Source organism: Myxocyprinus asiaticus, chromosome 6, assembly GCF_019703515.2.
Source record: "Myxocyprinus asiaticus isolate MX2 ecotype Aquarium Trade chromosome 6, UBuf_Myxa_2, whole genome shotgun sequence".
In the NCBI taxonomy this organism is placed as follows: domain Eukaryota; kingdom Metazoa; phylum Chordata; class Actinopteri; order Cypriniformes; family Catostomidae; genus Myxocyprinus; species Myxocyprinus asiaticus.
The window spans coordinates 43,765,514-43,789,566 of NC_059349.1; the positions used below are offsets into that span (position 1 = coordinate 43,765,514).

The following is a 24,053-nucleotide window of genomic DNA, read 5'->3' on the forward strand; positions in this document are numbered from 1 at the left end:
TTAAATTGCATAAGGCACACCCTTGCATCTCTAGATGAAGACTTGACATTTTTTAGAATCCTAGCCTCATGACCTTTTCCAAAAGCAGTAATCACCACTTCCAGAGTATCTGCCGCTTTAGGGGGTGTATGCTACTCCCAAAAACAATACAGAGCAGGTGGCGCAGCTGTGAATACCTATAGAACTGATAAGGACCACATTATTGCAACTGTCAAACCCCGGACTTCCCCCCGACCAAACAAACAGAAAAAAGAAAACTTGCGCATTAACCCCACGCACGACAGTGCCAACCGGCTACCATCCCTCTAAACTCAAACAGTCCATGTACGCCTATGAGAGCCCCTTCGACAGCTTTGCCATTGGATTGCTCAAGTCCGATGTTTCTTTACAATTTTGTGAGACAGAATTGCATAACAGAAAACAATCTATAAAACAAACTCCAGCCAATAGGCAGAATAAACACAAAGAATCTGTAGATTCATTCACAAGACTGTCCCGAAGTTGTGTTCCTCCACAAATCATGCTCCAGCCGCTAGCATAACCAGCACAAAAAATAAATATAAAGGTGTTCAGTTTCCTCGGACAGTCAAACGAGTGCTTAGTGAGCCGGCTGTTCATGTGTGCAGCAGATGACCTAATCCTTCCAATGTCCTGCAAAAAATACTCCAGCCAATAGGAAGCATAAACGCAAGGAACGTGCAGATTCATCCACAACTGTCCCGAAGGAGTGTTATTCCACAAAAAAAATTCCAGCCGCTAGGCAGAACCAGCACAAAAATAAACAAAACAGGCACCTAGTTTCCTCAGATGGTCAAGTGCATGTTCAGTGAGTCAGGTCCACTTGGCTGCAAAGCGAGCGCCACACAATGACTCACTCATTCCATAGACCCTATGAAGGATATCACATGTTTGGGACAAGTAAACACTCTACAGCCATTCTTAGCATCTATTCTCAACCTGGCCGGGAACTTCAGTGCAAAGTGACCCTCCGTCGATGCAAAAGTTTCTTGAAGAAGTGTTATTCCACAAAACAGACTCCAGCTGCTAGGTGGAACCAGCACAAAAAGAAACAAAAAGGCACCCCGCTTCCTCAGACAGTCAAGTGAACGTTCAGTGAGTCAGGCCCACTACTCACCCCATTGTCTCTATGAAGGACAATGCTTGCTGTGGGCATGTAAATATTTTGCAGCCATCCTTAGTATCTGTTCTCAATTTGGCCGGAAACATCAGTGCAAAAGTGACCTTCCGTTGATGTAAGAGTTTCTTGCATTCCTTGAATCGATCACATTTCTCTCTTGTTGAAATCGCAAAGTCTGGGAACAAGAAAATGTTGTGGTTCCTCCAAGAAAGCCTTCCTTTACCCCTCGCCTTGCGTAACACGAGATCTTTATCGGATGATCTCAGAAATTTGGCCAGAATTGATCGGGGCCTGTCTCCGTCAGCGGATCTCCGAGCCGGGATTCTGTGAGCTCGCTCTATTTCCAGCTTATGGCCTGTCATGTTGAACAGACTCAGGAAGAGCTCATCTAGGAATTTTTACCATGTCTCGGCCTTCCTCATGCTTAGGAATTCCAACAATTCGGACATTGTTTTGCCGATTACGATTGTCAAGGTCTTCCAGCTTTTCCCAAATGCGTTCCAAATCTACTTTGGTCGCTAGCGGGTTAGCAGCTAATTCCCTCTCCGATAACTTCAGATAATCGATCCGTTTCGCGATGTCCCCGATTCTTGTTACCAACTCAGAGGATTTCGTCTCCAGTGATCGATCGACGTATTACAGCAAGATCCTCCAAGTCCGCCGCGGACATGCTCGCCAGTTGATGTTGAATCTCTCCCGCTGCACTGTCCAAACTGAATCCCTGGTCTGCGGCCCTGTCTGGGGTATCAGCTTTTTTTTTTTTTCACCCAGTTTGGAATGCCCAATTCCCAGTGTGCTTTTAAGTCCTCGTGGTCGCGTAGTGATTCGCCTCAATCCTGGTGGCGGAGGATGAATCCCAGTTGCCTCCACGTCTGAGACCATCAACCCGCGCATCTTATCACGTGGCCTGATGAGCACGTTGCCACGGAGATATAGCACATGTGGAGGCTTCACGTCATCCACCACGGCATCCGCGCTCAGCTTGCCACGCGCCCCACCGAGAACGAACCACATTATAGCGACCACAAGGAGGTTACCCCATGTGACTCTACCCTCCCTAGCAACCGGGCCAATTTGGTTGCTTAGGAGACCTGGCTGGAGTCACTCAGCACGCCCTGGGATTCGAACTAGCGAACTAGTGAACTCCAGCGTCTTTTACCACTGAGCTACCCAGGCCCCTATGTAAAGTGCCTTTTAATATCTCCAGAGTCTAAGGATTTTGAATTCTTTAGCATGTTGACTTCATAGAACAGTTATGTAGCAGGGTGTATCGAATCTCGCTGGTTTAAGAGACAAAAAGAATTAAAAACTAGCAAAGTGCGAAGATCTCGCCGTTCACTTGCCCGACCCCCGCATGGCGCCACGCGACCCCCGGTACTTGCGTTCTTGAGGATTTGGAATTGAATTTCAGCAGTGGATGATGACATTGAACGGGTCCACAAGAACGTAAGAACACAAAAGAACGCATATTGAGAAACAGCCTATTTTCGAAAGCCCCCCATGTAGGCAAAAGATGTTTCCTCTGGTACATCAGCTGTAATGAAAACAAAGCTGATTGTTTTCACATTTTATTAACAGAAACTAGGAAATTCAATGAATTAAAATAATTAACATGATTAATTGTGTGATTGCAGACGTTTGAAGAATTGTTCTTCAATAAAAACAGTAGATGTGTCCGTTTATGTTTATCTCTCTCTCTTAAAGATCTTTCTGGCTTTCTCTCACGGCTTTGAGATGATAATGTGTGCATTTGCAAAGCAAAGTTTGATCTTCCCTTGGCCATTTGAGTGCACGTGAGAGACAGTTTGATCTGTGTGTTTGTGTGTGTGTTTGATGTGTCATCTGGTTTGTGTTGGTGTTCCTCTGTTTCCCTTTAGTCTCGTCTCATTCATATGCACAGTGGAAAATGTGCTAGTGAAGATTCAGAGTGAGGAAAACATCAAGGGGAACGGCGGCATGCATTTGTTCTGCGTAGATCGAGTGCATGTGTGTGTGTATCTGCGCATGGTGGCATTATTTGGGCAAATGCTCATGTTGACATTGCAGTGAATTTTTCAGTGTGCCAAAACATCTGCATCATCAGAATTAAATACCTCTCATGCAGATACGTGTGTGTGTGTATGTGTATTAGAGAATATGGTTAGATTCCCTGCACTGTATAAAACCTAGAGAAAGAGATAGACAGAAAGAGAGATTGTCTCCCTGGTCCAGTGAGCAGACACAGAAATGGACTCAGAGAGGACTGATGCTGGTAGGTCTGATCAGTTTGAGTCTATGTGAATAATGTATTTGTGTTGCTTTTTTGTGTGTGTGTGTGTGTTTGCTTCCTGTCAGATAATTTTAAACAGGGATGTAGGAACAATTTGAGAAGTATGGGGAACACATAAATCTTATTATCTTGGCTCATGAATATTAATTAGGTGATAACACTAATAACACGCATCTCTATCTCCACTGTCTTATTGTGTCTTATAGCTTATTTTTTTGTCTTCTGTCTAGTTGGATGTATGAAATGTTGTACTGTAGGTTCGTAGATAAACCTCATATGTAAAAATGACAATAAACATGACTTTGTTAGAGAATATGGTTAGATTCCCTGCACTGTATAAAACCTAGAGAAAGAGAGAGACAGACTACAAGAGAGACAGAGAGAGATTGTCTCCCTCGCCCAGAAGTTCTTGATGAAAAACAGTGGACACTGTCCATGATTGATTACAGCCTACAGCTTGCGTGCTTATTCAGTTCGTTGAAGCGACCGGTTGGCAGAGCCTTCTGCTGGGTATTAAAGCTGCCGTTTTATGCGGCCAGATACAATTCTTTTGCAAACTGGCCAAAACTCTTAAAATATAATGTTTAATATTCAAAATAGTGTGTGTGTGTGTGTGTGTGTGTGTGTGTGTGTGTGTGTGTGTGTGTGTGTGTGTCATTATAGTATATTACTACAATGATTTTAAATTAAAGTAATATACAGTGCATTCAGAAAGTATTCAGACAGACCGTCGGTGGATAGTCCATTTCAGGTCTCTCCAGAAATGTTTGATTGTGTTCAAGTCCGGGCTTTGGCTGGGCCACTCAACAAAAGTGTTGTCCCTATGCCACTCATGCATTATCTTGGCTGTGTGCTTAGGGTCGTTGTCCTGTTGTAAGGTGAACCTTCAGCCCAGTCTGTGGTCCTGAACGCTCTGGACCAGGTTTTCATTAAGGATATCTCTGTATTTTGCTGCATTCGGCTTTCCTTCAACCCTGACCAGTCCCCCAGTCCCTGCCGCTGAACCCCCCCCCCAGCATGATGCTACCACCACAATACTTCACCGTTGGGTTGGTATTGCGCAGGTGATGAGCGGTGCCTGGTTTCCTCCAGAAATGACACTTGGAATTAAGGCCAAACATTTCAATCTTTGTTTCATCAGACCAGAGAATCTTGTTTCTCACAGCCTAAGAGTCCTTTAGGTGCTTTTTCTTTTATGTGCCTTGCACTGAGGAGAGGCTTCCACCTGGCCACTCTGCCATAAAGCCCAGATCGGTGGAGTGTTGCAGTGATGGTTGTCCTTCTGCAAGTTTCTCCCATCTCCACACATGATCTCGAAAGCTCAACCAGAGTGACCATCAGGTTCTTGGCCACCTCTCTTACCAAGGCCCTTCTCCCCCGATTGCTTAGTTTGGCTGGGCGGCCAGTTCTAGGAAGAGTCCTGGTTGTTCCAAACTTCTTCCATTTAAGAATTATGGAGGCCACTGTGCTCTTGGGTACCTTCAATGCAGCCTGATTTTTTCTGTGCTTCAACACAATCCTGTCTCTGAGCTCTGCAGGAAGTTCCTTTGAGCTCATGGCTTGGTTTTTGCTCATATTCATTTTCAGCTGTTAGACCTTATATAGACAGGTGTGTGCCTTTTCAAATCATGTCCAATCAGTTGAATTTGCCACAGGTGGACTCCAGTCAAAGTGTAGAAACATCTCAAAGATGATCCAGAGAAATGGGATGCACCTGAGCTAAATTTCAAGTGTCATAGCAAAGGGTCTGAATACTTATGTCAATGTGATATTTCAGTTTTTTATTTTTAATAAATTTGCTGAGTTAAGTTATAAAAAATCTGGGTTTTGCCTTGTCATTATGGGTTATGGAGTGTAGATTGATGTGAATAATTATTATTTTTTTTAATTTAAAGCATTTTAGCATAAGTCTGCAGCATTCAAAATGTGAAAAAACTTTCTGAATGCACTGTAGGATAATGAAATATGCAGTTTGATTCATACCTTTAAATATGTACCGCCAAAATGGTTGAAAATTAGTAGTGTTTAGTTCGTGAACGAATCAGTATTTTTGAACAAATCTTTTAAGCAAACAAATCGTTCTCATTTACTTCTGTTGTTTCGGTCTTGAACAGCTGTTTTTTGTTGTTGTTGTTGTTGTTTTATGTTTTTACAAATCAGTTTAATTAAATAAGCACTCAGTAATTTTTTCCTCATAAGAAAATATTTACTTTATATATGTATTAAATCAGCATTTCCCAAACAGGGTGCCATCTGGCGAGATCAGGGATGCCATGTGAAATTCTTTTTCAAACATTTCTAAAATCAAAAAAATACATATGAAACATAAAATAAATGGAAAATCATACATTTCTCAATAGTAACAATTAATAATAATAATATTAGCTCAATGGATGCTTGACAAGTGCGTAGTGAACCAAGGAAGCGCATTGCTAGATTTCAAATAAGCAGTACAATCTGACAACACTGTGCAGTCTGGCTTCCCTGGGCCTTGGCACTTGAGGGGAATAGCGGCCCGGCATCCTGGCCCGTCGGCCGCGACGCGTGCTCCAACTCGTTCCGGGTGTGGGTCCAGCAATGCATCTAACTCGCACTGGACCCAACCTGCTCCGTTCCTGGACCTGTAAAGACACCAGCAGGTAGAGATCATTGTCCCAAGGAGAGGCGCGCTCTGTGTTTACAGGCAGCGGTGATGAGGCTCTTCGTTGGGATCATGCGCGGTGAGGCGAGGCGACGATGATCCACGGGAAGGGCATGTTGTTCCGTCACAACTGGTATAATAAATTGTGTTTCTTCTCAGATTACGCTGTAAACAAATTTATACTGTCTTGTAAAGCTAATGCGCATGCATGTTCTCGAGTTGATTGACGGGCAATTTCTGTATCTAAAAGGTAACTGGCTATTTTACCTGCAAAGCAGGTTAACCGTTGGCTGCCATTGGGCGTTCCAGTTTATCCCATAAATTTTAATAGAAATGGCCCATTTCTGCTAAATAGTCTGTTTTGAAAGCAGGAAATGTTCATGGAACAATGATGTCACTTGACATCACAAACAAACAATCCTTGAAATGGTCTATACAGGTATTTTCTCTGCATTGTGAATCAGTCATTTTAATAATAAGTAGGCCTGTGTACCGATTTATATAATATAAATACTATATTATACATTAAAAACAGCTCTGGAAAAGAGACCACTGCAAAATTATCAGTTTCTCTGGATTTACTATTTATAGGTATGTGTTTGCGTAAAATGAACATTTTTGTTTTATTCTGTAACGTACTGACAACATTTCTCCCAAATTCCCCCCTCCTCCAAAATATTGTCATTTAGAGCATTTATTTGCAGAAAATGACAACTGGACAAAAATAACAAAAAAGATGCAGTGTTTTCAGATCTCAAATAATGCAAAGAAAACAAGTTCATATTTATTTTTAAACAACACAGTACTAAGGTTTTAATTTAAGAAGAGTTCAGAAATCAGTATTTGGTGGAGTAACCCTGATTTTCAATCAAAGCTTTCATGCATCTTGCCATGCTCTCTACCAGTCTTTCACATTGCTGTTGGGTGACTTTATGCCACTCCTGTTGCAAAAATTCAAGTAGCTCTAATTTGTTTGTTGGCTTGTGGCCATCCATCTTCCTCTTGATCACATTCCAGAGGTTTTCAATGGGGTTCAGGTCTTGAGATTAGGCTGGCCATGACAGGGTCTCGATCCGGTGGTCCTCCATCCAAACATTGATTGACCTGTCTGTGTGGCATGGAGCATTGTCCTGCTGGAAAAACCAATCCTCAGAGTTAGGGAACATTGTCAGAGCAGAAGGAAGCAAATTTTCTTCCAGGATAACCTTGTTCGTGGCTTGATTCATGCGTCCTTCACAAAGACGTATCCGCCCGATTCCAGAAGCACCCCCAGATCATCACGATCCTCCACCAAATTTCACAGTGGGTGTGAGACACTGTGGTTTGAATGCCTCTCCAGGTCTCCGTCTAACCATTAGGCAACCAGGTTGAGGAATGGTGATGATTAATTAGAGCCCGATACCGAATTTAGAGAGGGAAAATTCACCGATTACCGATATGGTGCCCAATATATTAAATTTTTGAGCTGGAATGAAAACAAACCTTTTCTATGTGGATTTTTCAACGATTTTGTACCGATATGACTATGCAAAAGTACTCAGAAGGCTGCTTTCTTAAACAAAATTTTTTATCAAAGAATATTTGACATTATTATTATACATCGTCAACAAATTCTAGAAATGAACACTGAGAAAATAAAGAATAAATAAAAATACAATAAATGGCTTAATAAATATCAGTGCTGTATGTTTAGTATCAGTCAAATGCTGACCATTAAAATAAAGAATAAATAGAAATAAAACAAATAGCTAAATAAACATCAGTATTACTGTTTAGTATCAGTCAAATGCTGACCATTAAAATAAAGAATAAATAGAAATAAAACAAATAGCTAAATAAACATCAGTATTACTGTTTAGTATCAGTCAAATGCTGACCATTTAAATAAAGAATAAATAAAAAGAAAATAAGTAGCTAAATAAACATCAGTATTACTGTTTAGTATCAGTCAAATGCTGACTATATTTAACACTGCTGAGTCAAGATAAACAGCGGCAGCCGTGTTACACGGTATTCTGCTGTACAAGTTCAGGGGAAACTTTCAACGGTGGAAAACCAGACTTTTAAATATTACATTTTATAAATGCAACAACTGGAATTGTTCGGTTGAAGGGGGAACCAAACTGTGAATCCTAAACAAAACAGTTTGGTGAATACATGTTTACACATTAGCTTCCACACAGCTGACAACAATGAAAGTAACTACGTGATTAGCAAGTTAGCTATAAGCTCATTGTTATGGAGAGTAAAAGACGGACGTTGTTTATTTTACTTTCCAGCATTGTGTCTCACCAACTAGGTAATAACATAGCGTGAAATCAACACTCAACAAACACAACCCACCACCGTTGTCTGCTGAGCTGCAAAAAGATGCTCTGATGTTTACCTTTTCAATCTGCTATATTACTGACTGCACTGACAAACTATAGCTGTCTAACGACAAACAGACATGAGTGACATTGTTGTCAGGGACAAGGTTAACGTTATATTAGTTATACTGAAAAGGGAAAATGATGAGGTCATTGTTTGGGGTCAGTATGTATTTCACTTACTAGTTAACAACTACCGTGATGACACTGCTGAACTCCGCCCTGTCTGCAGAGCTACCGTCAGTTCAGAGTCAGCTCTGTAAACAATGGAGTCAGAGCTCGCTCTGCTGGACAAACTACGCTATGACACCAATTTAAAGCATTGTTTTCTGCATTATATTTTCTGAAAAAAAGTTTTCATATCGGTGCATATCGGTAAAATATACTCCGATACAATATATCGGTGAAAGGCTAATATCGGCCTACCGATATATCGGTCGGGCACTACTATTAATAGTAAGTCCAGAGAAACTGATAATTTTGCAGCGGTCTCTTAATCTTTTCCAGAGCTGTACATAAAATTCAAAATATCATCTTATTATCTATATCCATTATACATATTCTAATCGAACAATTAATCTATTATCTATAAACATCCTAACTAATTTAGCAGCAAGGTCTCCTCTTTCAGGATTTCATCTGTTCATTTTCTGTGCATTTTGTCAACTTTAAACTGGAGAGCATTGACTTATGAAACCACTCTTAAAGGAATAGTTGACCCCAAAATGAAAATTCTGTCATCAGTTACTCACCTTCTTGTTTTTGCAAACCCATATGGCATTCTTTCATCTGTGGAACTCAAAAGGAGATGTTAGGCAAAATGTTTCACCATCCATTTTCATTGTATGGAAAAAAGATGAATAAAAGTGAATAGTGATTGAGACTTAACATTCTGCCTGACATTTCCTTTTTTTGTCCCACAGAAGAGAGAAATTCCTATGGGCTTGAAACAACATGGTCAAGTAATCATGACAGAATTATTTTATTTTTTTTGGGTGAACCATCCTTTTAACTACCTGTAAAAGGTATTTGCCAAGAACGATAATACAAATGTAAGTCAGCACATGATTGCATGTCTTGCTTGAAAACAAATGACTGAAGAGAAGGGCCATAATAAAGGTTGTTTACTAAAAAAATAATTCCATCTGAATAAAACTAGAGGTAAGAATTGAGGTAAGAAGTCCCCTGTGAGATTTAGATGACATTATTGTTAAAACCTGCTCCACCGCTTTATCACTCATTTTGAGATTATCAGCATTGTCAGATTAATAAAAGTGGTTTACCCTTGTGTCTGTTCCGATATCTGTAGAACTTGTAAATGGATAATTAAATGACAAGTTTTTTATAAATAATTGAAAAAGTGAATTTTGATGGCCATAAAAATATTTTTACACAATATTTGAGTAACTATTATGCAGAATAAATGTTCATTTAATTTTAGCAAATTTGTGGACGTATTATTTGCTATTATTAAATTATTATACATTTTGGGAAATTGATGTCCTCCAGTGTAACATCCTTTACTTCATCATAAACTATTTTAACAAATTGTAGAAGCTACATGGAATATTTGTACTTGAAATTTTTGAATATTGAAAAAATTATTATCACCATTTAAAATTAACTAAAAAAGGCAAAAGGTAATTTAAATGGTGAAAAACCTAAGGAACCAAGAAAAAATAACCAGTTACTGGACCTAGGATATAAACTTTAACTTACTCTTATACTTTCTGTATAAAGTTTAGCCTAAAATATTGTTGATATAAAAAGTCCATTGACGTTATGCATCAACTACTCAACAGCATTAGCCTATGTTGACCACCGGCCACCCTGATTTGGCATTGGCATTGGCTATTGAAAAAACATATCAGTCCTATACTAATTAGATAAGTAAATTGCATACATGCTACATATTGTTTTTTTGTAAAGTACACAGTATGCTGAGATGCATGTTTTCAGTTACAGTAAACTAAATTGTTACTGCCTTCCATAAATGTCTGTCCTGTTTTAAAAAGCTGCAAGGGAAGTTTGGACACAGATACGTTGCACATAAGAAATAGTAGCTGGGCGAATGATCTCCTAAGTGAACTGAAAATGTGCCGACTATGCACAGTGCGCAAACAATGTGCTGAATTTCTTTCGATTTGTAGAACCAGTGGGATGGTAGCAAGAGATAAAGGTTTTCCATTTCTCTCGCATCCTTTTTATCACAGTATTGACTAGCTGATGCATATTTTGTTATCTGCCCTCCACTCGATCGACCCATACCTGTATATTTAGCACTGTGTGTTTGAAAAGACTCTACCTCCACTCTGCTGGACAGCCAGGGATAATGGGTTTTGTTTTACACACTTTGGTATTCAACTTTAAATAATATCAGTAAGCTGAGTAAAGACATAGACACTAGGGCTGTCAATCGATTAAAATTTGTAATCACATGATTAATCAAATTGCAATTAATCGCATATTGAAATATTTGCTAAGAAAGCCCCTCAAATAACAATAATTCAATATATAATGATTAAATAATTAACAATTATTTAATATATAATGATTAAATAATTATAAATAGTTATATTTAAATTAAGGATGTGCACAGTTATTGTAATATTTGGTTAAATTATATAAATATATAGTTTGCATGTGCAGCACACTTATAAGGGCTTGTCTAAGGATGTGTCAGTGTACACCTGCATCAGACGGACGTTTTTGGAATATCTCACTTTGGTTGAGTCATGTTATAAACACAGTTTTTAGGTCACTGTGTCAAGTTAAACATAGTTTGAAACTAGGAAAACATGTCTTGAGATCCCTGCATTCGGAATTGCATCTCTCTTCCAGGGGAGAGCCTTCAAGGTTAACAAAACAAAGCGTAACTGGGCAGAACACTGGCAAGGAGACCAGAGGCTATTCGTTTTGACTGGATGTCAATGGAGGAGATGCTTCAGTTAATCGAATAAGCTGCTTTTGTGAGGAAACAGCTCATCACTTAATGAATTGGTCACCTGTCCGATAATCTTCAACATGTTTTAAACTGAACAATCCATTTGGAGTGAACTATGTGTGAAGTTTACTATGAAAAAACTGATGTTTTATAAGAGAAGTAACAGAAGATTTTGAGACAGCTAAGTGTCACTTTACGACTCTACCCCTTAATTTGTATGGTATGCATCCGCAAACGGTGATTTAATGTCGTGACAAACTGAACGTGGTTCATTGACATTCAGGGCCATTATATGAAGGGGTTAAATTGGGCTGGAACGGTCCGGAACGGCGTTCCGGCACCTTAGATCCCCCCAAAAAAATACAAATGTTTGTTTGTCAGTCCTTTCTGTTTCTTGTTTACTCTGATGTGTTTTTTTGTTTGATCCATTTGACACATTCCTTCTCTAATTAGCGAGTGTAATGTGTACTTGTTCAAAAATATTTCAAGTTCTTTATGCTTCACTCTATTCAGTTGAGGACACTGGTAGAGGCGATGTATTCAAGAGCGTCATGAGACCGCACACCCCCACGTTCCCCCACACACCTCAGCGTTCAGCTTCTGTATCGCGCCGTGGCCCGATCTCCGTTTCATAGAAATCGCGTAGAATCGACTGCTCACCCTTTTCTGAGATCCACTGATATGCAGTAGCGATTTTGCTTAGTTTATTAAAAAGCTGTATACACAAAGGGGTTTTGATTCCGGAATCACTCACATCGAATGCGACATCAACATAGACCAAAAGACCATTCGACCAACACACTGTAAAAGGGTTCACTGTTAATTGCCTATATGTATGTGTGTACTCCATTTTTGTTGATTCAGCATTTATTTTTATTATGTATGTTTTAATTTTGGAAAAAAAAAAAATTTCTAGCAAATTACAGTGGGATTCACTAATTAAATGTTTCTATACACCACAGTGAATAATTTTAAACTCTTATAATTTAATGCAAATGTTTTCATTACAAATAATATTATCAGAACAACAATTTGAGTAAAAGGTAGTTGTGTAGAAGATGTTTGATTCCGCTGTTAAGAACAATGTGCATTTACTTTTAAATTAACATATAATTAAATATAGCCTCAGTTTAGCATGTTCTATAAGTTGACCCCCAACCTAGGGCAAGAAGAAGGTAATTTGTCCCAGCTGTCATCTGATTTTTATAAAATGTATTTTATATTATTTTTATCATTCTTAATCGTGATATTAGTCATCTAATGTAAAACACTAAGCCATATATTAAACATAATTATGTATTTTCACAATTAAGTTGAATAATGACATACATAAATAATGACATACAAATCATACATTATAAAAGAATCCCAGTAAATTTGATTAATCTGAAAGTAAAAACTTCCTCTGTGAATTACATGCTATACAGGCCTATTAAGAGGAAGGGTTCCCCCACCTCTGCAATCCCAATTTAACCCCTGATTATATGTTTGGCTTAGAAGACTCATGTGATCCAAGTTGACCGTTCTCTCTATCCTATGTTAGAGCCTCAGTATATAAAATAATCTCTGCTCTGCCTAACTGTGTTTGAATGCAAGAACACATTCTCATCCTGTGTTGTTGCTAGCGTCAAGTAGGGATGTGCGGAACGACTAATTTCACTGATGTTTAAACGAAAATTTTGAAGTCGACTAGTCTAAAAAGAAACCAGCCTTCAGAAAACAGTAAAAAAAAAAAATTGTTTATGCGACCCGTTTAAAATACTTGATCTATACCAAATCTGATGCTAAATTCAACTGAAAAGGGGCATTTAACGGCGACTTGCTCGCCTGCATTATCATCATTGTACATTTAAATATAGAACATGACACGTATTCACTGAATCAACGTTAGCGAAAATGTAACGGGCATATTTGTTGAAAACAATTGAATGAATAGTGCAGCACCAACAGAGCAACCCAGCCTGTTCTAAATGGAATTCACAAAGTAAAAGTTACTTAACATATTAAAACAGTCAGAACATTGTTGAAAATAAACAGGTAGGCTAAGCCAAATCTACGATAGAAAAAATGTGCTGAAAAATTGTGTGTATTTAATGACGTGCATTAGCCATTGATCTAATATGACAGCTGTTCGGTAAAGAACGTTAACCAATAACAGTTACGATATTAAAAAAATAATAGCTATAGGATAGAAAAAATAGGCTTTCACACTTGGTCCGATTGCTTGAACCGAACCCGAGTTCGTTTCCTCCCCCTCCCGCTTCCTGTGCTGGTCTGTGTTCACACGTGTCCAAACCGCGGTCCGATTACATCATCAGTGTGAGTACAAGCAGCGGCTGTTTACCACTGTAACTAGGTAACAACTCGAGAAGATGTCACTGTATTAAGTGCAGTATTAAAGTTTGTCTCTTTGGATTTGCCACGAAAACTTGCCATGCACAGAACAACACTTGTGTATGTCTCCCGCTGATGCATTGAATGTGCAATGATGTGATGAATATCAGCGTTTGTCTGCTGCGAGCCCACGGATGCATTGCAAGAGATGTGAAGAATGTGAGCTGTTCTCTGAAGGCAGTGTATTTGGACACAAGCAGGTAGGAGAAATGCATTATACTATAATAATTGCGATCGCGAGCCTGCAAAGACTCAAATTATACGTCATCACAAGCGGTTTACTTCCGCAATTTGGTATGATTGCATTCATATTCGCAGCAAACCATATCCCAGACCACCTTTTCAAGCGCATCTTGAGTTCGGAAAACAGCGTTCACATTATCCAAACGAACCAAACTTTGACGTCATTCGACCCCAGGTGAGCACCAAAAATGCTATTGTGAAAACACCCTAAAATAAACCTAATTTATTCTAAAGATGACTTGCACACAGAATAAAATATATTTTAACCCGTTAAGCAGTCGTCACCTCATTGAAAATAGCCTTCTTAACCAGCAGATTAAAAAAATGGCATACCTAGCTGTGACGAGGAGGAGGGCATGGCCGTGATGTGAGGGTGCACAGAGGGTGAATCAGATGATCAGCGGGAGAGCTAGATAAAGTGGGGCTGGAGACACCAGTTTGAGAGAAAGAGAGAGAGAGAGAGAGAGAGAGAGAGAGACGCTCACGGCCTCGCTGCATGTGTGTCTGTGTGTCCTTATGATTTATGTTGTTTTAAGTTAATTTAGATCATTAAACTTTACGTTGACTGTTCAGCCGGTTCCTACCTCCTCCTTGCCCATCCTTTTAACTGTTACACTAGCCTAGAATAGTTATTTTCTAGGCCACTTACTCAAAATCATACATTTTTTGATGAGCAAAATTAACACGTCAACATGGTCCAGTGAAAGACAGGACTGGACTCCCCTGAGGCGGCTATCCTGCGCTTGAAAAAGCCTGCACAGCGGAAAAATTACGTACATGCACACACAGATTTAAAGAAGACTCAAATGTGAAAACATCCATACGGACTTTAAAATGTTTGGAAATCCGATTCCCGCACCACCACTGAAGTGATTTCATAGCTAATTTGCTGAGTTTGCTTGTCTAGCGAGAGGACATTTTCCTGCACACGTCGCGAGTGAGAGAGGGAAGAAACACCAGTAGCCTACAGTGAAATGAAACTTTGTATCTGCTCCAGATCAGGGACTGGGCCAGAAGGGTGGCACAGGGTGCCTAAAAATGAGCTTTGCCACCCCAGCTCAGACCCCGCTCGCATCCTGGAGACGGTGTTCAATGGCTTAACCCGTCCATGTTGCGCATGGTCCATAACAACGGTCCCCCCGTGTCTGGGAGGACAGCAACCCCCCCACCACCTCTCACAAATCATATGCAGTTAGAGGTAAAATACTTGAGTTGATCCTTCTAGGTAGAACATTTGAATGTGTGTTTTAAAGTTTTCAGGCAGATTAATTCAGACCAGTTGTAATCTTAGACAGACAAGGTTTTACATAGACACTGATTACGAAGTACACTCGTGTAAAATACATGTGCACGTGGATGCTTTTCAGTATGGGCATATAAAGGTTATATGTGCTCAAATGGGTATTAAAATTACTCTATTCATTATTATGTATCATGGTCGCTGTCCAAGATAGATGGTAATTCGCTCTTCAAACTCTTAAGCTATTTCAGGTCCTCATAAGGTTAAGAGGATTGTCTCTGCAGGCACTAAATCAATCTTTTATTTCCCTAGATGCTCTCATGTTGTCAGTTATGGGGATTCAACAGGCACCAGTGGGAAGTGGGATTTGCACCCTGCTCTGGGGGGTTGGCTGCACACGGTGAGCGCCCCCGGTTGCCTCGACTGAATACCTAATCTCTGTTATGAAATAGAGCTTTTGTCCAAATAATGCATCAGATTAACACCTCATAATAAACATGCAACATTAAAGGAAACAAGACCACAAATTTTGTATTCAGTATGTCCTTGGCATTAGGATTATTTATGTTGTCACTTTGGATTTGAGAGATTTAGACTACATTTTATAACTAGTTTTGGGTTCTGTGGAAATAAAAATCACAATGAAATCAACATTGGAGTTTTGTGGCTTTTAGTCCATATTCTGTTAGCTTTGAGGCCATCTATAGTGTCCTCTTAATAGTTCCACCTTTAACTGTAGGACTGGGTATTGATAAAGATCTCCTGATTTGATGTTATTCCAATTCAGAAGCTCTCGATTCAATCCGATTTCGAATTCGATAAGATTTGATTAAATTCTGATTCATATGGTTATATTTCAGTTATAGTGTCTATTTTGCTTACATATTAAATACATTATTTTTTAGCTTATGTTGTTATTATACAGCGAACCTTTTAACTTGCTATTTATTTAACATATATAACAATCAACACAACTAAAACTGAAGTAAACTTAAAAGTAGGCATGCCATAAAATATCAGTATATTGATTATTTATCAGCACGTTATTTTATCGATATATTAACATTAGCCGACATTTAAATTAGAAGCCTAATTTGCATGCTTTCCAGTTCACTCAGCTGGGCTTCTTTTGAATGTCTGGCGTAATAGCATTGAGAGACCACAAGGGGGTGATATCACATTTAATGAAGCTGGTCGCAAAGCACAGGTATCACAACATAGGACGGGTATTTTAGAGCTCCTTGCACAAGGACGCATACAAACAAAAGTTAAGAAGGTTTTGTACTTCAAGAATGAAAAAAGTGACATTGATGAGTTTGCAGATTAGTGTATGAAACTGGTGTAACTGTGCAAACTGAAAGATTAGAAATTATTATGCAATTTATATGTATGTCTCTTTGAAGAGGTTTCATTCCAGCTGTCAAATCACAAAAAGACATACTTGACATACTGAAAATATATTGCGTAGGCTATTTGAAAGATACATATACACCACATATACATATACATTACACCTTCATAGGAAATAATTGTTTTGTCGCCGTCAGACATGTCTGGTGTGTGACCCCCTTTTAATTTACCCTGCTGCTCACGCGTTACCAAAGTTGTTTTGAGAAATATGTTTGAAAAGACAGACCACTGTGCAACGGGTAGCCCTATTTATATCTGAAAAAAATCCCGATATGTATATCGATAATTATCGGGAAAATCTTCCTATTATTGATGCATGAAAAATTCTTACTGAAAAGTAAAAGATCTATCTTGGGATTTTACGAATCCATATTGGGATCTTTCAAATGTTGAAATCTATATTTTTACTCTTCTCTGTCCTGTTTAGCAGATAAACACATTACAAATCTACAGTCTTTTTCTTCGGGGAAAATGAACCAAAAATATTGATGATGCATCTTGCATTCATTATCTTGGCTGTATCCCCATTTTTGTCCAATTAGATGCTCTCTAGAATGAGAATGTCCCTCCCCTAAATACCACCTGCATCTGACTAGCAATAGCAAGTAGCTATAGTTTATTTAAAAGGGACGGGCTCTTTGATATGTTCCGCCGCAACTTCCTATTTCAATAGTATAAACAGGAAAGAAAACTGCACTTGTCAAGCCGTTTCAGGGGGAAATCATGAAATCAAAATTGACCTGATTACTACCTTGATAAATGTACTTCAGGTGTGTCCCAAACCGCACATTTCTGCACTATTCAACGCCATTTTATAGTGTAATGAGTGCGAGTAGTTTGTTTACACTGAAAATGCAGCAAAAAGAAGTGTATTTTAAGTACCCGGATGATGCACTTTTCAACCATCAAAATGGACTGTTGAATGTTGGACACTTCATGCACTCGGCACACGCGGCTTGCCGTAGAAAGCGGAAGGGGCGGAGTTACCTGGCTGCGCTGCTGGTCTGACAAAACAGTTGGAAATAATGAAGACTATAGCAGCACCTTACAAATGTGAGTTGAATGCTTTACCATCACCCCAAGCTGTGTGAATATGTACGTTGTTTAATATTCAAAGTATAACTGAGGTTGGCTAACGCACTAAAGCTAGTGGCAAAACATCACGTGTGTTTGAAACTTGAACTTCCGTCAGCTGTTAAATGGCGAATGCTTCCATGTAGTAAAAAAACGTTAAGTGTTGCATTTGGGAGGATACTACACATTGAAAATTCATACACTACATGGCTGAGTGCATAGTATATTTTATAAGTGCATAGTGTATAGTGTGTCATTTGGGACACAGCTTTAGTCTTATTGTACACAATTCAGTGTTCATTAAAATGAGATGACTGCCTAAACAAGGTTGATTGGCCAAGGAAAAAATTATATTAACCAACAATATGTGCCCACTTTTCATGATCCAAATGAAATCAGGTCATGGCCCTCATTATTTCCCACCTGTAAATGTGTGCCATTACAAAAGTTAAATGCTTTCCAAATGCTGTTTTATGTTTTCTTTGAAATTATGTTGAAAATCATGTTATATATATATATATATATATTTTTTTATAGTCAGTGTCCTGTTTGTTTATAATACCTCCCAAGCTCTTTGGTATGTTTAGGAAACAGTAAACAGGCACATTTCTGTCTGAATACTAACACATCACCTCACCACAGTGGGCGGACTTCCTGTCTATTTAATTGGGCTGTAATTAGTCTGTTGTCCTGCCCGTCACGGTGGCGGGCGAGTCATTGTGCAGGTATTAAGTTCAGGTGTGTCTCAGACCAGGATTGGGACAGAAGGCAGAAAGGTCACTGTTTGGACCAGGTTTGAGGTTTTGGGGGTTGTAAAGACGACATCAAAGATCAACAAAGAGGTCATGATGAGGAGGTACAGACAGGTGCCACGTTCGGAAGCTGATGGAACCTTCAGATATAGACACACCTGGGAGAGAAGACCATTCCTTAGCAGACTTGGTATCTGTGTGTGTTTGTGTGTATGAGAGAGATCCTATAGAGATGATTGATGTAAGCCTATTGCACGCCATTTTTGTAATAAAATTGTTGCTGTATTAGTCAGTTTGCAGTAGAGCTCTCTCGCCCGCCCTCTTCTCTCCCTCACAGCATCTCTCGTTTTTTCCGTCTTTCTGTGGTTGGATCAGATGTTTCAGCTGATAATGGTGGTGGCTTTTCCATCTGCCTGTACAATCCCTGCACACACACAAACATCTGTTGGCATATGCACATGTATGCACATGCGATCCAGATTTAATATCAATATTGAACTGGATGAATGAGCAATTTCATTTGTAGCTGGTGAAAGACTCTCCGAGCAGCATCTGTGTGTTGAATGAGATGTTTGTGTGTGTACTGCTGCTCTGCTGCTCTCAGATTTCTTCTTTTGACTTTTTTTAATAATTAATCAGCCCTTCAACTGTGTGGTGTCACACACACCGACACACACTCGCTCTAGTTTGCATTGTGCCTTTCATCAGTACAAACACGTATTCCATACTGACAGCTCATTTTAATGTCATGCAGATTCAAGTTCTTATTGGCTTGAGTGGAAGGAGGATGAATGTAGGATGCAAGTCAGGACTGCTTAGGTTTCATATCTGCTGTATCTCCATTAGAGTTATTATAGTTTTGAATTTTTTTAGTTTTCTATTTTTGTATATTTTTATTTTAGTGCTGCCAAAATTGTGTCAACTGCGTTAATGGTTATATGTGCTAACTAATATAATTTAAATATGATTAATGCTGTTAGCATTAATCTCTCCGGGGCCATCTGTTGTTATCACTATCTAGTGCCATTTTCATGTTTAATTAAGAAGGGTTGTTAAGTAAAATGTTTTACATTTTATAATATACTGTGTGTCCAAAAATGAAATATAAATGTATATATTGGTGATTTGTATTGTATATTAGTTAGTTTTGGAGTCATAATTAATTTTTTAGTGTATGCATTTTAGTGTCAGTATTTCAGATTGTTATTTTGATAAGGTTGTATTTGTTATTTACCAGTATTGTTAGTGCATATTAACTAATGAACAATATGTTTTCAGCACTTATTAATCTTTATTAATGTTAGTTTCAACATTAATTTTTACTTGAGCTGTCAAAATTAAAGCGTTAATGCATGCAATTAATTAAAGTTTAACGAGTTTCTTTTAATCGCTATTAACGCATTTAACGTTAATAAAGCATAAACCAGTATTTTGGAAGGGCGGAACCTTTGTAATGTGTCTGTCCGGTGTCATTACACTGACGCACACAACACACACACAACAGCGATTTTGTGTCAGTGAAAAAATTATGGTGAAAGGACCTCTTAACGCTATTTGTTGTACAAATCAAGCCCAGATGGGACTTGTGACAAAAATCAAGTATTTTTCAGCCTATCTAAGGTGCATTTTATTTACCACAGAAGCACGCCAAGTCTTAACTATCACCAAAACGCATAATGAGATGTTTTTGTCTGCAAGTGCTTTTCATGTGGTGTTTAAAGCGTTTATTGATGCTGGCGTTGATGCCCTAACGTGAATCATTCACGGTTGCTGTAGCAAAGTGGATAGCCAAAGTCTACTGGCCGATTAATATAATTGTATTGAGTGGAGGATTAGAGTTTATGAAAATTAGTGCTCATTGCAATAAATACTTAACCTATGGTGACTAATTCTTTCATTTATTGTTACTTGAATTGGTGCTATTTTAGTTCATTTCTATCTTTATACCAGGGGTGTAAAAAGTACTCAGAAATTATACTTAAATGAAAGTATGGATACCAAGTTAAAATGTTACACAATTAAGGGTACGTTTACACAACAACGATGTACTAAAAACTGAAATGTTTTTCCTTTTGCGTTTTTGAAAAGTTTCACGTACAGATGACAATGTTGTCAAAATGATCCCCATTCACACGGATCCGCGAAAACGACTAACAAAGCTGTATTATGCATGCCAGGCCAGTAGTTGCCGATGTCACTTTGTAAAGAAACACTACGCGCCTGTGCACATAAGCATTCTTCCACAGAGCGGTGAATACAAACAATGAAGATGGCGAAAGCATCGAGCAGTTTTGTCTGGACGGACGTTAAGGTTGCTTTATTACTACAAGTGACCCTGGACTATAAAGCACGCCACCTTTTTAAGGACTCCAACTGGTGATCTCATGTTGGTCTGTTCGCCCTGGAGTTAAGGACAAAGTTGTCGAAGTTCATGCCTATAGACTGAACATGTAATAGGCGTGCGCATGACGTCACCGTTTTCACAAATTTGCGTTTTTGTATGTTTACACGGAGACGATAACTGCATCATTTTCAAAGACGTGCACTTTGAAACCCGTTGTCAAAAGTTTGCGTTTTCAGGCCCCAAAACGCCGTTGTCGTGTAAACGAACAGCCAAAACACAAAGTTTTCTGTATTTAGTTGAAAATGTTGTCGTGTAAAAGGCCCCTAAAAGTCCAAGTATCTAGCCAAAAACATACTTGAGTGAAAGTAAAAAATTATTCACATAAAATTTTACTTAAGTATTAAAAAAGTAAAAAGTTATTTTTTCCTAGCTGGAATGAAATCTAGAGGAGAATGTGTGAGAGAGGATTCGATTGGTTTGTTAAGTCTCTGTGATACGTCCAAGTTCAAGGGCAATGGAGGAGTCAGGAGGTAGCGAACTGTCAGCATGGGTCTTTTATTTTCTAACTCTTACTCTTTTCTGTACAGCATTGTTATTTTTTCACTCAGGCAATAATTTACTTCCAACATAAACATAAAAGGCTTCAAAACACTCGTTAGATCTCTAACACTCTGAAGAACACGCTACTGCTTATCAGGTCTCCCTCCACCATCACTATAATGAGAGACAGGTGTTAGAGTGATCATAACCCAGGTGTGACGAGACTTACTGCTCTCCCTCTCCCGCAGACAGACACATGACCACGCCTCCCCATGCCACAGTCGCCTTTTTACTGTCTCCGGCGACCTGGTCAAAGAATCATGTTACAATAACTACATTTTTGAAAAATGATTTTTATGTGGCCTGTTGTACATAACGCGGCAATTTCCTGGTGAAATGAACACTAGAGGCGCTAAAACAACAATGACTTTTATCCCCTTTCACTCAAATCACGAGTAAAACAGCAGAGTATCAGTTCATTAACTCTTTTCACCCTGTTCCTCACACAATACTATCTTATGACATATAAACACTTTTACTATAGCGCATGACTCATTTGAACATTTTCATTACATAACAAACTACATTCACAAACGTATTCAATCACAATCAAATTGCGCGTTAGTTCAGCTGATAGAGCGTTGCACTTGTGATGTAAAGAGTCCTGAGAGGTACGAGTCCTGAAGAGCATGCAAGTCGACACGTGAACCCAACGTGTCAAAGAAGCACTACAAAATGCCGTGGTTGTTTCAGAAATTGTGTTTTACATGTCATATTTGCTTTTTATGACACTATCGGTTAGGTTTAAGGTTTGGTGTAGGGAGCTTGGTTTTGTTGAATTAAGTCTTGATAGAACATTAACCTTAAAAACCTCATCTGTTCGGGAGAACATTTCACTCGCTTTTAGCGCCACACAGTGGAAATTTCATTTCGAAACTGCCCTGAGACGTGTAATGAACCACCTAATTTTATTTTGCAAAAATGTTGCCACAGTCACGCAATGTTCGTTGCATGGGAGAAGGCACTCCAAACAGCCGCCATGCGACAGTCCATTTGAAAAGACTGACCTGTGGTCTGTCATCTGTCGTTTGCCTGATGCAGTGAAAGGTGAAAGAAAATTATGTAATGAGTACTTTTCAAGTTTAAATAAATTTATAAGGAGTAAAAAGTACTATTTATTCTTTGGAAATGTAGTTAAGTAAAAGTACAAGTATTCTGTTTAAATTGCACTTGAGTAAAGTACAAATCCCAAAAAAATAATACTTAAGTATTTTTACTCAATTACTTTACACCTCTGCTTTATACTGTGAAAGGCTTGTTTGGAAAATATTAATAAAGCATTATTGTTACATATTGTTTTGCTTTCTTTCTGAAAAAGGAAATAAATGCATTTTGACAGGAAAAGAAGTATATATAGAGTCAAATTTCAGCACTTTCAAAATCTTATGGTGATTAACTACGAAAAATTATGCGATCACGATTAAAAAATGTAATCTACGACATCAATCATTTTTTACATTAAGTTGCATATGTTATCATTAGTTAATGCATAATGAACTAGCATGAACTAAAAATAAACTATTGTATTTTTTTACATTAACATTAGCCAATATTAATAAATGCTCTAAAAACATATTGTTTATTGATAGTTCATGATACCTAATGCTTATACAAATTTTAATAAATAGAACCTTTTTGCAAAGGTTTTCCAATAGTTTTTATTTTTGTTACAGTTAACATACATGTTTTCTTTTAGCTTTCATTTTAGTTTTCATTAACAATAAAAGCATCATATCAAGCTTTTGTGTTTCTCCAGTCTGAACAGAACGCATTAAATGTTATTTCAAAAGTGTTAAAAGTTGCTTTGAAAGCGGAGATTAGACGTGTGTAACGCTTCTTTCTGTCTCTCGTCACAGGTGTTTGTGGGTGTTGTGGTCCTCTGCGGCCACGTTATAAGCGTCTAGTGGACAACATTTTCCCAGAGGACCCCAAGGTAACATATCTCAGCAATGTATGGACATTCAGCAATAGCATTAATGTTGTATTAATATAACTTATTTGAAATTATGTAGATAATGAACAAGATAATTCAAATATATTGCATTATAATGTCAGACCTGTAATGCATTGGTTAGACAAAAATTACAAAAATGTGGCTGCAAAACTCAATAAAATGTTTGTAATATTTTCATATCATTGAACATAAGCACTGGCCTACAGTCCAAAGCAATCCATTTTGCTATTGAGTTCGTCAATGTGCCCTATTCATATTTGTTGGTCTAACGCATGCATCAGACGGACACATTTGAAGTGACTTGCTTTGGTTGTGCCGCCCCTTATGCTTGTATCATTGGTCAATGTTGCTCTGTCATAAACAATGTTGAAAGAGCCACAGTGTTACGCTTTGGGCAAGACAACCTACGAATGGCCTACTTAAAGTTGTCTCTGCATAGTTAATTGGGATAGGAGAAAGTATTTTAACATTGTTAAAATGACACATCACCTTTAAAGTAGAAATCTTGCTCATTTGCATAACAAACACAAGTTTGTGACAGATACTTTAAATAAATGCCCTTTGATTCTTTAAATACCATCTTTATTTAAGAGTTCAGGCACTGGGATTCAGACACATTCAAGTTCAAGTGCTGTGATCAAAATATATTCTTATCGGCTCTCCCTGTCCTTAGAGAAACGC

The 24,053-nt window shown here is 38.4% G+C and overlaps 1 protein-coding gene across 4 annotated transcripts in view; it reads left to right on the forward strand.

Annotated features, from left to right (window-relative positions):
• LOC127443126 (protein EFR3 homolog A-like) overlaps nt 1–24,053 on the forward strand; it is a 95,959-nt gene that overhangs the window by 11,208 nt on the left and 60,698 nt on the right. For 3 of the 4 annotated variants that reach the window (XM_051701650.1, XM_051701651.1, XM_051701652.1), the window contains exon 3: nt 23,275–23,351. In XM_051701650.1, coding sequence (XP_051557610.1) covers nt 23,275–23,351 — 77 coding nt within the window. Of the gene's footprint in view, nt 1–15,597; nt 15,639–23,274; nt 23,352–24,053 lie in introns of those variants that run through there. The other variant, XM_051701654.1, reaches the window with a different exon arrangement.